The following is a 14,258-nucleotide window of genomic DNA, read 5'->3' on the forward strand; positions in this document are numbered from 1 at the left end:
GGTCCTCCTATGAGGCACGTTGTTATCTTTTGGGATGAAGTACCATCCAAATGTAAGGAAAGAAATATAACTTGATTATCCTGCTTCAACCTAAACCCAAACTGCCATAGTATCTTTCTTTTGATGTCTGTACAGTTCCTACAGGTTTATGGGTCATACTTATAAAGAAATTGTAAATAATTATGTTTTAACCCCTTACATGGGAGATTGATTCAATTAAGCAGATTAGAAATCATTTGAAATGAAAGATACACAAGGACCACAGCTAGACATCTCTGATTTAATTGAACCAACTGGCTGACTAAAGGGATCAGACTTCACACGTTTCACACGTTCACAATGTGATGATTTAATGGTGACCAAGGAGACTTGGTGGACTGTTGCTCTCCAGGACGAGTGTGGGTCAACCCTCGGCCTATTGAACAGTCTCCATTTGAAAAAAAAATTAAAATGTAGTCTGAAATCTGTTGATACCTTTGAATATGATCTTTGTAATAATGACAGACGAATCAGACAAGTGAATCAGACATATTTCCAGAGAATGGTCCTGCAGGCATCTGAGGAGATGAATCCATATTGATTAGATTCCATTATTCCTTATGCAGTGGAGGATGGAGAGCAGGCTGCTGTTTCCACCTTGCAGGATAAACCATTATTTTCTTTTTTATTTCCTCATCTTTCCTATTTACTCAGCTATGTGCAGCTGAGTTTATGTTATCCATGCACTCGGTGTCATGAAGGAATGGACCATTCGACTTGATTCGGAAAATATTAACTGCCAGACAGTCTGGGCATGGTGATTCTATGGGCAACCTTTTCTATGTGTCCATGCTCACTTTTATCAGTGTCTGAACAGTATTTCACGTGTTCTTCCTGTTTCCTGCTTCCTGTTTCCTAATCCAACGTCCTTGTCGTCATGTGTGATATGGGTCCTCATTTGTGCAGCACAGAGCCCCCTGCATAGCCCATCCTGGAGAGGGCTGTGACCCAGTCATGCCACCTCGGGGCTTCACAATGTATCCTATTGCTGAGCACGGTGCATCCTAAGCAGTGCACTCTTCATGGTGAAGAGCCATGGCGAAGCTTTGTCTGATCTCATGTCTCTCTTTGACTTTGGCCATGTCAGCCCTGCCTCAGAATCCCATTACAAAGGATGGTAAGACAACTCTTTAACTGTTTTGTTGCTGTCAGTTTTCCATTTCATATTTGCGGCTGGCTTTTTCATTGCTATTTTTCCTTTTGAACAGTTCCAGTACGTTATCATAGATGAATTACAGCACCAATATACAATATATTTGTTTTTGCATAAAATGATCAATTCTGTCAGGATCTCAGAAACCTGCCTTCTTCTGTACATAGTATTTATGTTTTTCCAGAGTACATTCACTTCACCATAAATTTACTTTGATCAGTGAAGTGGATACATAATATCTTAATCATTACAAGACTGTTGAAAATAAAAAAAATGATTTAGTGGGCAAAGCTTTAGGTTACGTCTGTTATGAGTAAAGTGTGTTTCGATGTTTTAATCAATATTGTTGCAAGTCAAGTCATTATACAATGCCTATAATAATTAGTGCCACTTTTTAGAAAAGGCATTCCATGAACATGTGGCAGCCCTGTCTCTGGATAAAGGGGTTTTAAGGTATACACATGGTGTCTAGTTAGGTAACAGCCTAATTTGACTGAGGATCTGAACATTAATTTTGACCTTGAACTCCAACATTTGATAACATTTTGATAACTGCACCTCCAGTTCTCTATTTATATAATTTATATTTATATTTATGTTCAATCAAGCAATGTCTAATGAAGATATGACACAGTAAATACAAATTGGCTTAAATTGTTATTTGCAGAAGATTCACTTAGTTTTCTAATTTGCTTGTCTTTTGTATTTTGCAGGTGTCCAAATGACTCCTAGCATTTTAGGAGTTTATTTGTACTCAGTTGGACAATATTCTTTTAATGTCACTGAAGCTAGAAGTGCTTGTGAATCGTTAGGAGTAACCATAGCTACGAAGTCTCAGGTTTCAAAAGCTCGGCAGAATGGCTTGGAAACATGCAGGTGTGTGATATATTCTGTTTACTGGTGGTTTTATATTTTTCTTTCTACCATGCCAAAAAAATGAGTGTCAAAAGCTTTCACTTTTTAAATCAATTTGTACTTCAAGCAGAAGTCCGGCCCAGCCCTTGTTGACTCCTGGTCTGTGGAGAGGGCGAATTCTGCAGGGGTGCTGATGAGGTTCAGTGCTGATTGGAGAACAGGCACGTCCCTCACTGGCAGGGGCAGAGAAGGTGCACGTGATTTGCTGGGAGCTGAGGGAGCCCGGTCTCTCTACTCCCAGCTCAACACCACATTAGGCATAAGGGCCCGGTCACAAGAGGGCGAAGGATGTGACCAGGCTTAACCCTGCACCATCTGTGTCATGCAGATCAACTCGGACAAGAAGTGAATCCATTTGAGACATTTGTCTTCTGGGAAGGACTTGTACAGTATGCTGTATGTTGTACAAGTACGTTGGCTTTTCTAGCTAATTGGATTGGATCATTTCCTGGGCTGCCCTGTACTCCTGTCTGATCCTTCACGTTGTTTTCCACGTCAACCAAAATAAATGTGTTTCAGCTTTGCCAAATATTGCGGGTTTCCAAGGCATGATACAAAAACTGAAATGGAGTACATCTAGGGGCATGGATGTAACTGTGACTTATTTTCTGCAGTGGTTCCCAGCTCTGGCCATGGGAAACTGGTGTGTCTGCAGTGTTTTGTTGTCCATTCTAAAACACCAGGCCTCATGAATGCCTTCCATTGATCTGCTTGCTTAGGTTTTTTTAATTTACTTGTTACTAAACTCAGTCCTGAATTTAAAAAATACCGTACTTCATGTGCGTTGTTCACAACAACTACAGCATGCAGAAAATTAAGCAGTCCTTATCTTGTTTATATATTTCTAACTAATCAGCTTCTAATAGTTGACTAATGTATGATCAACAGACACATGTAGAAATGAGATATATCAAACACTCCCATTGTGAGCATTTTTTTCTTCTGCAGAGGTTCATATGATTACATTTCAGCCAACCAACATGGATTTGGGGAGTTCTGAAACCCAGAAAATGGTACAGGGTTGATACCCATTCCAAATCACATTCAATGTTTTAAGAGCTGAAAACAAATTTAAATTTATACCCCAAACAGAAAATTGAAATAAACTACCCTGTGAACTAAGCTGGACAAAAATCAAAAGAGGTTTGTGAACCACCATTTCAAACTAGTTTGGTGAGAGGAAAACAACTTAACTAAAAATTACATTTGTGTAACTTTTCTTGCAGGTATGGATGGGTGGATGAGCAGATAGCAGTGATTCCCCGAATCAAGAGCCTTGACAAGTGTGGTAAAAATAGCACTGGGCTTGTAGTGTGGCGTGCAGAGCATTCAAGCAAATTTGATGTCTTCTGCTTCAATTCATCTGGTATTAAACAAATCTTTTTGCTTTCTTTTCATATTCACAAGGGATGTTTGATGCATCTACCTCAGCCTTCTCAAATCAAACAGAGGCATATTGTACCATGTTAACAGCTTTGTTTTGAGAGCACAGTCTTTTTCAGAATGTGATGCAATGACAATGTGCTCCGAATGGTGGAAAAAAAGACAGCGCTGACCTTACATGTCAATTGGAATTCTGTCAACAGCCGCACAAATGTGAGAGGAAAAGAAAAGAATGAAAACATCCTGCATTGACTTCCTAAAGTCTCCTCTGAGGGTGCTGAACAAATGATTAGTACAGGTTATTGGTCAAGTTAAAATTAAAAAAAAAGGATCAAATGGAAAACACTGCTAAGACATGAAAAAAAAAACACTTCTGTAATAAACAGTAACAGAAATGTCATAGAAAGAGGGCTGTTTTGATAATGCTGCAAATGCATAATAACAGACAAGCTCCATGACTTATGTAGTCACGATGGCACTTTGGGGCTACCTTGTTGTGAAAGGCGCTTTATAAAAATAAAATTGAATTGAATTGAATTGAACTTATCTAAAACTACCAGAATTGTGTTCCACAGATCCATTGATAAATGTGACAAGTGTCACCACCCAAACCTCGGTGACCACTGGACTGACAGCCAGAGAGACAAGATCCCTGACTGCCCAGCTGCCCTCGATGACATCAGTGTCCTTGAAAGGTCCAAGGTCTTCTACTCCACCAGAGACACAGTCACCATTCCTGACCACAACGTTGTCTTCAACGCTTCGTTCTACAACTGTCTCTTCAGATCCTCTCTCCCAGGGCCTCGTACAATCACCATTCACAGGTCTGAGGTCCTGTATGTTACTTATTTAAGAAACCACAGTTTTATGGTCAGCCAGGAGAAATCATCAGTTTAATACCTGGACAATATATTCCCGCTTGTTTTACCATTCCTATAACACGTCTGGTGTATAATTAATGATATTTTATTTAACTGTTGTTAGAATCATATACTTCTTTATACATACGGTTGCATCTAAGTAACTTTCTCTAAGCTGTAGTATTTTTAAACTTTAATTCAATAGGAAAATGAATGACTGTACATATGTGTTCTCCCTCACAGCGTTACCGTTAGCACTGTTTGTCATCGCGGGGATACTCCTTCTCACAGCTGCTGCTGGTGCGGTATGGTATTGCAGAAGGTGAGTGTGTTGGAATCACTTTTAAACATTCCTACAATGATACATATGTCAGCCGAAGAATATTTTTTTAGACCTTTTAAAAGATATTTACATATTTGTTTACATAACAAACCTTTTCCTTAGTATTCACAGAGGTTCAATAGTAGATGTATAAAAAGCTGTGTAAAAATGTAATAATTTGATTAGTAATATAGAATAGAATACAGAATAAGGAGAGTATTGATTGACTAGAAAGTATTCACTCTTTCCTGCTTGCTTAAAATACCCCTTCCAAAACAGTACACTATGCACTGACTAACTGAATGAGACCTTTATGTATTTTATGTTTATGATATATACTGTTTTATCACATTCTAAATTGCTGGTTGTTTTTGCTTTCATTTTGAAGGCATAAAAATGTGCATCCATTTTCAAACAAGGAACCTCCGAAGGAAAATATTGAAACTGAAGTGTGGAAACAAAACAACCGTGACGAACAGCACCAAGAAAACCAGCTAGAAACTGATCTAGACAAGAGCAGAAAAAATTCCCAAGACTTACGTTTGGAGGTGGAGCCTGAAGCAAAAGCACAATAAGAAGAACAACTTTTTCATGGCATAACTACATTAGAAACAGGCATAACTACATTAGAAACAGCAACCTGAAATATCCTTTTCTACATTGTACTTAGTTTCTTCATTTACTGTACATATATGTCTTTAGACATTTAACATGTTTAAAGGTAACTGTATTAATGTGGATTTCTAGGGTTAAAATAGAATGCATATTTTATGCCATTTTAACTTCTTTAACTGAAGCAAACATTTCCATTTCAGTTCAGGTGTATGTAACACTACAAAACAGAGTGCAAAGGTTCTTTGAGGACTTTTATAATGATCAAATATACATACGGGCACTGGCTATTTTTGCTTACTTTGAATACATTTGTAATTAAAAAATAAAAAAACATAAACATCTAGTGCAAATTTTGCAAAGTGAGTTATTGTTTCAAGATAAGCTAGGTAATTAGAAGTCTTTCAAAACAGGAAAGCAGGAAAAATTCTCAGCTTTGCACAATCTTGATGACTGACCTTTTATTGTAAAACGAAAAACCATGTTCTGCCTCTGGAAGTGACTGCTTGGTCTGGCAATGGGAAGAGTTTTCCATTTTCCAAACTTTCCATCTCTTTTGCTTTAACATACAGTACAATCACAATGAATATGAGCACTCTCTGCCTTCCCACCATTCCCTGCTCTGTGTCTAGCGTGCCCCACTGTAATGACAAGAGTAATAAAACTGTCAGTGAGCCAGGTCTCCAGCTTGGGACTGTTTCATACCTGCGCCTTCCAGGGAGGACAGCAAGGGACTCAAAGCCTTTCTCCAAAAACACTCCAACCGGCTGTACGGGTTACACAGCATCATGTGCAGACAACAGTTTCCCCTCCCCTCTGACAGTGTGAAAAGACAGTCTGGGATTCCTCCTCCAGTCTCACGAGGGCTACGGGACATCCGAGGGTGCTGCCTGTGCAAATTCGTTGAGCAGGGTAAGGAGTGCTGGAGTCTTCCTCCGCTGCTCCTGGACCCTGGCGTCTGACTCTGCCACGATGGTTCCTACGAAACTTCCCTTTTCCCCATAGGTGTCTCCGTACCTGACTGGGGCTTTTTTATGCTTTCTAAACAAAAGGCTCTTGACTCTTCCCCCTGGGGAGAGGAAGCTTTGAGTGCTCCTTCAGGAACCGGCTGTCCAAATCTGGCCGTGGTCAAAGGAGGTAAAAGAATAGGGCATGAAACTGAATCAGCACCAGGGTGCAAATGGTGCATCAATTCAATGAACATCCAGTCACCACCAGGCACCAACACTCAATTCTTTCCATTCTGTGACACAATGTCCGTGACATACAAAATACGAGGCCCAGATAGCCCATACTAGAATAATGTGATGACAGAATGTAGTTGAAGAGTTTAATAAACCAATTATTTGGGAAATAATACGGTAACGTTCACAAGCCTCTGTTAAACTGAGGAAGAAAAGCTGAAGCCAGCAACAGAAAAGCTGAAGTTGGCTTCGCAGCGCCCCCTTGCGGCAAATTAATGGCGTTCAAACACGTCCAGATCCTCGGAATCACATCATTAATCTGTGTTGTTTAGATCAGTGGTCCTCCACGAAACATATTTACATGGAAAGTAACCACTCCAAATCGCACATAATTCCCGCCCTAATCTCTGTACCAATGCACAAACACGAAGAGCAGGTACAATATTGTGGGATTAACAATGGAAACGCTGTCACACAACAGGTGCTCCCATGGGCAAATTAAATCCACCAATTTTTCATATGCATTCGTAACTTTATTACATTGGAAGTTAATACCAATTTAATATCCTATCCCCACTACAGACTTTTCTGCTGAAATATATCCACGGAATAAACCTCAGCAATCAAAGGGTGTTTCCTAGTGACGTGTCTTTAACGTCATCAGATAGCGACACTGTTTTCTATACCCTATGAAGTGAGCTGCGACTTCTGTGGACTATTCTGTTTCTCTTTCGAATACTCAAAATTACAACTGGTGTTAATAACTGCTTAAAATGAAATGTTTGATTGGTAAGGAAAAGCTATACAGAATTTGGGTTAATGTGCAATATAATACGTTTCACATGAAAGTCTCCATTATCGTTTTTTGTGCACGTATATATTTTTCCTACCTATATGTTTACAAATAAAATTAAAATACACTCAAAGACGATCTATGATTAGTGTGATTTTACGGAGTAGTCTGAATTACGTGTTTGATTATATGTGTACTATGTCTTGGTAGTTTGATCGCAGTTGCGTAAGGCTGTATGTGATGTGGTTGGTATGGCCTTTATCGCTTATTTGTTTACAATTTGATTTGAAAAAATACGAATATTTTTTAGTATTCATGGACAAAAAGCTATTTGGACTTGGACTTCAAGCAGCTTTAATGATACTTTTCAATATCATTTCAATTTGCTTGTCTTAGAAATCCAAATTGTGACAGGAAAATGAAAGGTAACATTGTGTAATGAAATTGAGACGTTATAACTAATGGATCTGTATTCTTCGCAATGTTGATAACAGATGTGTGTCAGATAGGCAGTTTTTGTCTGTTTCAATTTTGTGAAGGATAGGGTTGGGTATTTGTGTAGTTATATAAGGACACCGAGATGGCGGGGGTGTCATTTCAATTCATAGATGTTAGTTACATGGGTTCAACACTGTCCTGAAAAGTCTCCAATGTCAAAAAGTGCAATTTCTAAATATAAAGTAGATACAACTTGTTTTTGAATAGTAATGACATCATTACTAACATCAGCATCAGCAATTTAAATAGCTATTGGCTGTTTTTTTAATACTTTTACTGTTTCTTATATTGAGGAACGAATGCCATCAATTTCATTCAACCGTAACTTTAACAGTGTTTCAGCAGTTCCTGGCAGTGCCAGAGTACCAGAGCAGGTGTTGTTTGTTTGGAGCTTAAATAATGTGAGAGATACTCCGCTTTCCTGATGTGAGAGTAAGTTAACTTTAATGAGAACGTGTTTCTTTAGCAGAAATGTCGCTAATGAATGAGACCTAACTTCCTCCAAAGAATCTGGCGTCAGGACTTGATTCGGAAGAGCATGGGTCAACAGATCTCTAGCCAGACCCAGATGGTCATCAACAAGCTTCCGGAGAAGGTGGTGAAGCATGCAGCCCTGGTGCGAGAGAGTGGCTTTCTTACCTATGAGGAATTCCTGGGGAGAGTGGCAGAACTCAATGAAGTGTAAGGCTCACTTCTTCCATTTCCTGGGCTGCCGTAAGAACAGTCTATCCTGGCCTTTGAAGTGATGTTGTGACTGAAAGCATGCCCCAGTTTAATTGGAGTGCCACAGTAGAATGTTGGTAACAAATCAAAATGTATGAAATAAATGTCATTGGAAACACTCAAACACTTTTTATCTGGTAACCAGACATTTAAGAGCACAGAGATGGAGAAGACTATGTCCTGTTGCTTAGACCAGTGATTCTGACTTCTAAAATAAAACAAAAATTCCAGCAGCATTACAAAAAAAAGCCGTTGGAGTGAAATTATGCATTTTTAAATTATTTTGAAAATATCTGAATTGAAAGTTTTTTGTTCAATTATATAATATTGTTTAATCTTTGTTCAGTTTACATGTTCATATTTTTTAGAATATTTATTTAAATTGAATTTTAAAATACGGTACACTTGCGGCAAAGATTTTTTAAGCAATAAGGTTAGGAAACTATGTGGGCAGTTATAGGAAATGTTTGCAGCATTTCTAATTATCATGGGATTTGTTTTGCATTCTTTAGAACTACAAAACTGGGAGCTGGCCAGCAGAAGCATCTATTATTCGAAGTCCAGCCTGGCTCTGACTCGTCTGCATTTTGGAAAGTTGCTGTGCGAGTAGTTTGCACAAAGGTGAGAATGTTTTAAAAGTCTTCTTCAGCAATAATAGTGACATGCAAACTGTAGTGGTGCTTGTTTTATTCCCTGTTATATTCAATATTCTGAGTGCTGCACAGTATCAATCAGTCACACTTTATTTTAAATAGCGCCTCCATTAAATACAACTGAAGTTAAAGAGAAAATATAAAAAAAATAAAAAAGCATGTTAACAGCAGATAAATGGTTACAAAAGCCCTCTGGACTGGTAAATGGAAGATTGCGTTTTTCAATCCCAGGTGCTGCTGTACCCTTGAGCAACAAACATGTATCATCTTGCTACAGTAAAAAACCCAACGGTGTCAAAGGAAAATTGTTATACTTGGACAAAAGTCAAGAAGGACCTTCGAGTGTATTTTATATACTGTATAATCAGGAATGTATATTTTAATAGATTTGCTTTTGTAATTGTGTTTGGAAAAGTAAATGGGATGGAGGTGTTTTTCAGGTGTAGTGTTTTTTTGCCTTACACATGTTCTATGTGAATTGCCTTTAGATGTGCAAAGAGAAATGGCTAATCATTACAGTTGTATATATCTGTTCATGTCCATAGACCTTTCTTTTTATTCAATTCTGTATTATTTTAGATAAACAAAGTCACAGGGATTGTGGAAGCCACCAGGATAATGAACTTGTACCAGTTCATTCAGCTGTACAAGGATATCACCAGCCAGGCAGCTGAGGTGCTAGATGCAGAAGGGGGCTGTGCAGGAGCCTCTGGAGAAGAGTCTTCAGAGACATCATGCCAGGCCAGCATGTGGATGGGCAGGTAATTCCTGCATCTCGCTTTGGTCTGAAGGGATACTGTTTTCAAGCTAGGTTACTGAGGGCCACACTCTGTATATCTTTAAGCAATGACTACACAAAACTGTAAATTCTCTTAGCTACTTAAGTACCAAACAAGCAACATGGTAGTTTAGTTTTACCTGCTTGTTTGCAGACTGTTCTTATGTTCTTAAGAATACTGTCTCTCTAGTCTGAGTATAATCCTCTCACCAAGAGGATTTTGTGGTAATTATACACTGAAGCAATTTCACTACTCTTGTTTTCACATCTAAAGAGAGAGTTTCCTACCTGAGAATTGTTAATTCAACTGTTGAATTAGAGATTTTTTGTTTTACTTAGTATATGGTCTTCAGGAGTAGATATAATCCATTTTAATCCTGGTATACAGCTATAAAACAAGGCATGATTTCTAGAGTTTTAGGGTGTTGCAGTATTATTTAAAACAGTATTATTTAAAGAAACTGTAAACACATGAATAACTGAACCACCCCAGGGTGAAGCAGCTGACTGATGAAGAGGAATGTTGTATCTGTATGGATGGCAAAGCTGACCTCATACTGCCATGTGCTCACAGCTTCTGCCAGAAATGCATTGATAAATGGTAAGTACTCTTAATGAGTGGCAGCACAAATAGCTTCTCCCTGAAGCCAGCGCTTGTAATTGTTGCGTTCTATGACTTGATTCTTCTCTAAAGCATGGAAGATCGATATATAGTTATGAGTGGTTAAAGTAAGTTGGAAAAAAAGCCCACATTTAGCTTTTTTCAAAGAAATCTAATGTTTTATGCTTTTACATTTTTTAAATGTTTGGTCAAATATGAGTTGATGACCAAAAGTGGAATAAAATAAAACTAGATTTACTGCCATTAAGTACCCAGATTGCTCCAGCAGTGTATAAATGGCTACCCAATTGGCATGTAAAAATCTGGAAATTCTTTTTCATGCCAATTGGGTACCCATTTATACACTCAGGATATAAAGGATATACAAGCCAAATGAATTCATAATAGGGGTGCTTGCATATATTGTCTTTCTATGCTCAAGGAAGGCATAAGTTGAGAACTGTTTTTTAGAAGCACTATAAAATAAATCCATGTAGAAACAACGGTAATGTCTGTTTCAACAGGAGCGATCGCAATCGAAACTGCCCCATCTGCCGCTTGCAGGTGACTGCAGCCAACGAGTCCTGGGTCATGTCTGACGCTCCAACAGAGGAAGATATAGCAAGCTATATCCTCAACTTAGCCGATGAGGCAGGCCATCCTCACAGGCCTTGACCTCACCGCGCCACCCTGCAGAGTGTAACGCATAGGGAGAACATTAAAATGACTCATAACTAGTTTCATGTGATGGCCTGCTGCTGGTTAAGGATGAAGAAAACCTGGCTTTCTGATTTTCAGTGTTGACCAGCACACTGAAAAGCATTCTACTGATGCATCCAGAAAAATTACTGTGTGGTGTAGTTTTAAGACTATCCTTTGGTGGGTTCTCGTACATCCTGTTAGTATTGGGAAGTCTTTTTTTCCATTTATACTTATAAGCTATCAAAATGTGAATTAAAGAATTAATGTGGGTTGGATAATCCATCAGCAATGACAGGAATTCCATTTGGCTGTGTCACTATTAGTGCTAACCTAGAAATTAAATCAAGTTGCAGTACATTTTTACTTTGATATCATTTTCTAGCACACTGATGTCTGATGGTGAGGTGGTTTATTTAACATTTTTTTCTGTGGTATTGTATGACATGAACTTGCAATGGAGTTCTTTTCTTCCTGGTTTCATTTCATAACCTTAAAACATCTCCCTATGCAGGGGCTTGTTTTCATCAACTTCTCACATCAATCAGAAAGGAGCTTTTAAAGTTAAAAATGCAGGCTACTCCAACACTTAAGATGCAGTCTTGAGTTACAGGCAACATTAGTCTGCTCCAGTCACACTCAGGGATGAAGTATCATAACAGTCATGAGTGGTGATAAATGTACATTTGATTCAAAGTTTTTGGTATATGGAATTAATTATGTCAACCTTCATTGATAAACTCTGCTGTAGTCTTCTTTCATTTAAAAGGAATCTTTAAAGAAAACTCAATTTGCATATTAAAATGAGCCCTGCTATTACACCAGCTTTTGACACAGAACAAAGTGAAATTCTGTAGTGTTGATGGATCCAATCAAAACATTTGTCAGAGAAAAGAGTTAAACTTTAACACACCTAATATTAAAAAATAACAAAGAACTAAAAAAATCTAAAATCAAGTCAGAAGTGCTTGTAAACCGGTTTTATATGATCCAGTGATCTTATGCTGTGCTTTGTTTTAAAAAAGCTGGCTTTGATGTTTCTCTTGTTGCTCTTGATCATCTGTCAGTGTAGCAGTCATATTAATTCCATGACATGTCAAAAGAATGTGTTGCAATCTGGGCACTTTTCCTAAATTATCTACAGATGTTCAGCTCAGAAAATTCCTAACTACTGCATGTATTTCAAAATCCAGTCCTGAAAACAATTGATAAATGCAATTGAAGCACCTTGAGATAATTACAGTAACCTTAATATCTGTAATGGAAAAAGTGCATATTACTAATTTTATAATTGTTCATGGTCTTTTTATTAAGATATATTGCCATATACTCAATATATATATTTTATTTATGTACATTTATTGTTTGAATAATATCAATCAATATTGATCCTATTAGGTTGTGGATATAAAGTTAGGATTTTGTTTATTTTTTGGCTTGCAGTGCATTTTAAAGTAGAAAAGGCTTGTGGTATAATTTCTTTGTAATTTACCAAAGACAAGAAACACTTCTGAAAGTGAGCATTTTGCCATTTTGCAATACAAAACAAATGTCTTAAAGTACAGATGGAACCATGTCTTACTTCTTAGATATAATCCAATAAACTGAAGTCAATACCAGTTAATGTTTCTTTTGATGTATGGACTGAAGTAGATTATCCTGATGTGGGGACTGTCTTGAGGCAGATTTGATAGAGTTTTATGTGGAAACTTCATTTATGATCCTATACAATGAAACATTTCACACCAGAGATAGAAAAGAACATTTCTTTAGGTAAACTAATCACTGATTGTAATCAGTGGTCAATGGGAAAGCTTCAGTAGGACTGAGTGTTCACTTCAGAATTCTTTGTGTTCAAATCTGAAATCTCAAAAGTATTTGTAATACAGGCAATCTTGATTATACCCAATTGCGGGTTTAAACACATACTGTAGTAGTTTAAATACTTGTGATTTGTGAGTTGAAACCCCCTGTACTTAATAAATTACTTATGTTCTTTTACAAATTAATTTAGGTTCTTTTTAAAATAATTTTGGATTCACATTGTATGCTGTAGTAACCAGAAGAATGCAACTGATAAAATGTGATTTTCTGCACTTTTTTCATGTTTTTAAACAAGTTACTGTATTTATAAAGCCTTTTTTGACACTCGATAATACATGACACTAAAGCTAATATTTTTCTTGATGTTTAAAAATTATAGAATGGTCAGTAGTGTGTAAAATTATTAATATGATACTTCCATTATAAACCGAGAGGAATTACAAAATCAGAATTGGAAAGTTTCATTTGTTGCAGTTTTAATACTTTGCAAAACTATTTCTATTAGAAGGTAAAAAGACTTTTTTAAAATAAATGAAGAGTAAAACGTACAGTAGCACAAAATTACACTTCACTGTTTGTCTTTCATTTCAATGAAGTTTGTTGTGTGGAATTAGGCCTTCCTCTTGCGTCATAGAATCTATTTACAGTATTCCTTATCCTGGTTATACCTATTCCAAGACGTTTGCTTTGGTCTTAAATATGTTTACCCTCAGAGGGGTCTGGAAGATGAGATATTTCCAAAATGGAAACAATTTAAAAACTGGAAATTATAAAAAATATCAAAATATAATTAAAATTGATTCCCAAAAACAAATGTAGAAATTCTGAGAGCATTCACCGAGTTATTCATGTTGCATATTTTGATAAGCCGGAGAGTGTTAGTACAGTATATCGGAGGAAAATGTTTGAGATTTGAATCAGCCTGTTTCCAGTGGAAATACTCCTCTACCCCAAAATTAAAAAATGTGCATTATCTACTGTTTAGCTGTATAATGTTAAAATAAAGCACTGAAAAAGCGTTGTATAATGTGTTCCATACTGACTGTAGAATAATAAAAAAGGTCTTAACATTCACTGGATTTAGTCTTACCTGATAGACAATTTTGACTGTACAGAATTTTTCTTAACTTTTTAAAAGCTATTTTTCATTAAACCTTATGTTGTGGTAAGATATTTGAAGTGAATGTCTCCAACCTTTCACTTCCCCTCTGTATAGCATTA

At 37.1% G+C, this 14,258-nt stretch overlaps 2 protein-coding genes across 4 annotated transcripts; both read left to right on the forward strand.

Annotated features, from left to right (window-relative positions):
* The first annotated feature begins 938 nt into the window (after window positions 1-938).
* On the forward strand, window positions 939-5,631 carry lyve1b (lymphatic vessel endothelial hyaluronic receptor 1b). Its single transcript, XM_015338430.2, has 6 exons — window positions 939-1,156; window positions 1,906-2,068; window positions 3,334-3,473; window positions 4,066-4,314; window positions 4,594-4,672; window positions 5,061-5,631. Exons 1-6 carry the CDS (start codon window positions 1,075-1,077, stop codon window positions 5,245-5,247), a joined length of 900 nt encoding a protein of 299 aa, XP_015193916.1. The 5' UTR covers window positions 939-1,074; the 3' UTR covers window positions 5,248-5,631.
* A 1,492-nt stretch (window positions 5,632-7,123) lies between these two features.
* Window positions 7,124-14,111, forward strand: rnf141 (ring finger protein 141). 3 transcript variants are annotated; one of them, XM_015338432.2, is made up of 6 exons: window positions 7,124-7,257; window positions 8,226-8,440; window positions 8,995-9,103; window positions 9,715-9,896; window positions 10,407-10,514; window positions 11,039-14,111. In XM_015338432.2, the coding sequence occupies exons 2-6, from the start codon at window positions 8,244-8,246 to the stop codon at window positions 11,187-11,189; spliced, it is 747 nt and encodes a 248-aa protein (XP_015193918.1). In that variant the 5' UTR covers window positions 7,124-7,257; window positions 8,226-8,243; the 3' UTR covers window positions 11,190-14,111. The 3 variants fall into 3 exon arrangements, with proteins under 3 accessions (XP_015193918.1, XP_015193917.1, XP_006642560.1); XM_015338431.2 differs by having other exon boundaries at window positions 8,229-8,440; XM_006642497.3 differs by having other exon boundaries at window positions 8,267-8,440.
* Window positions 14,112-14,258: the final 147 nt, after the last annotated feature.

Source organism: Lepisosteus oculatus, chromosome 21 (genome assembly GCF_040954835.1).
Source record: "Lepisosteus oculatus isolate fLepOcu1 chromosome 21, fLepOcu1.hap2, whole genome shotgun sequence".
Lineage (NCBI taxonomy): Eukaryota > Metazoa > Chordata > Actinopteri > Semionotiformes > Lepisosteidae > Lepisosteus > Lepisosteus oculatus.

Excerpts from the sequence above, each read along its gene's own strand:
- lyve1b (XM_015338430.2), top strand. The coding sequence starts at position 1,075 with ATGGCGAAGCTTTGTCTGATCTCATGTCTCTCTTTGACTTTGGCCATG. Across the intron at positions 1,157-1,905 it reads GAATCCCATTACAAAGGATG|GTGTCCAAATGACTCCTAGC; the intron begins GTAAGACAACTC and ends TGTATTTTGCAG. Across the intron at positions 2,069-3,333 it reads AATGGCTTGGAAACATGCAG|GTATGGATGGGTGGATGAGC; the intron begins GTGTGTGATATA and ends CTTTTCTTGCAG.
- rnf141 (XM_015338432.2), top strand. The coding sequence starts at position 8,244 with ATGAGACCTAACTTCCTCCAAAGAATCTGGCGTCAGGACTTGATTCGG. Across the intron at positions 9,104-9,714 it reads TGCGAGTAGTTTGCACAAAG|ATAAACAAAGTCACAGGGAT; the intron begins GTGAGAATGTTT and ends GTATTATTTTAG. Across the intron at positions 9,897-10,406 it reads GCCAGCATGTGGATGGGCAG|GGTGAAGCAGCTGACTGATG; the intron begins GTAATTCCTGCA and ends GAACCACCCCAG.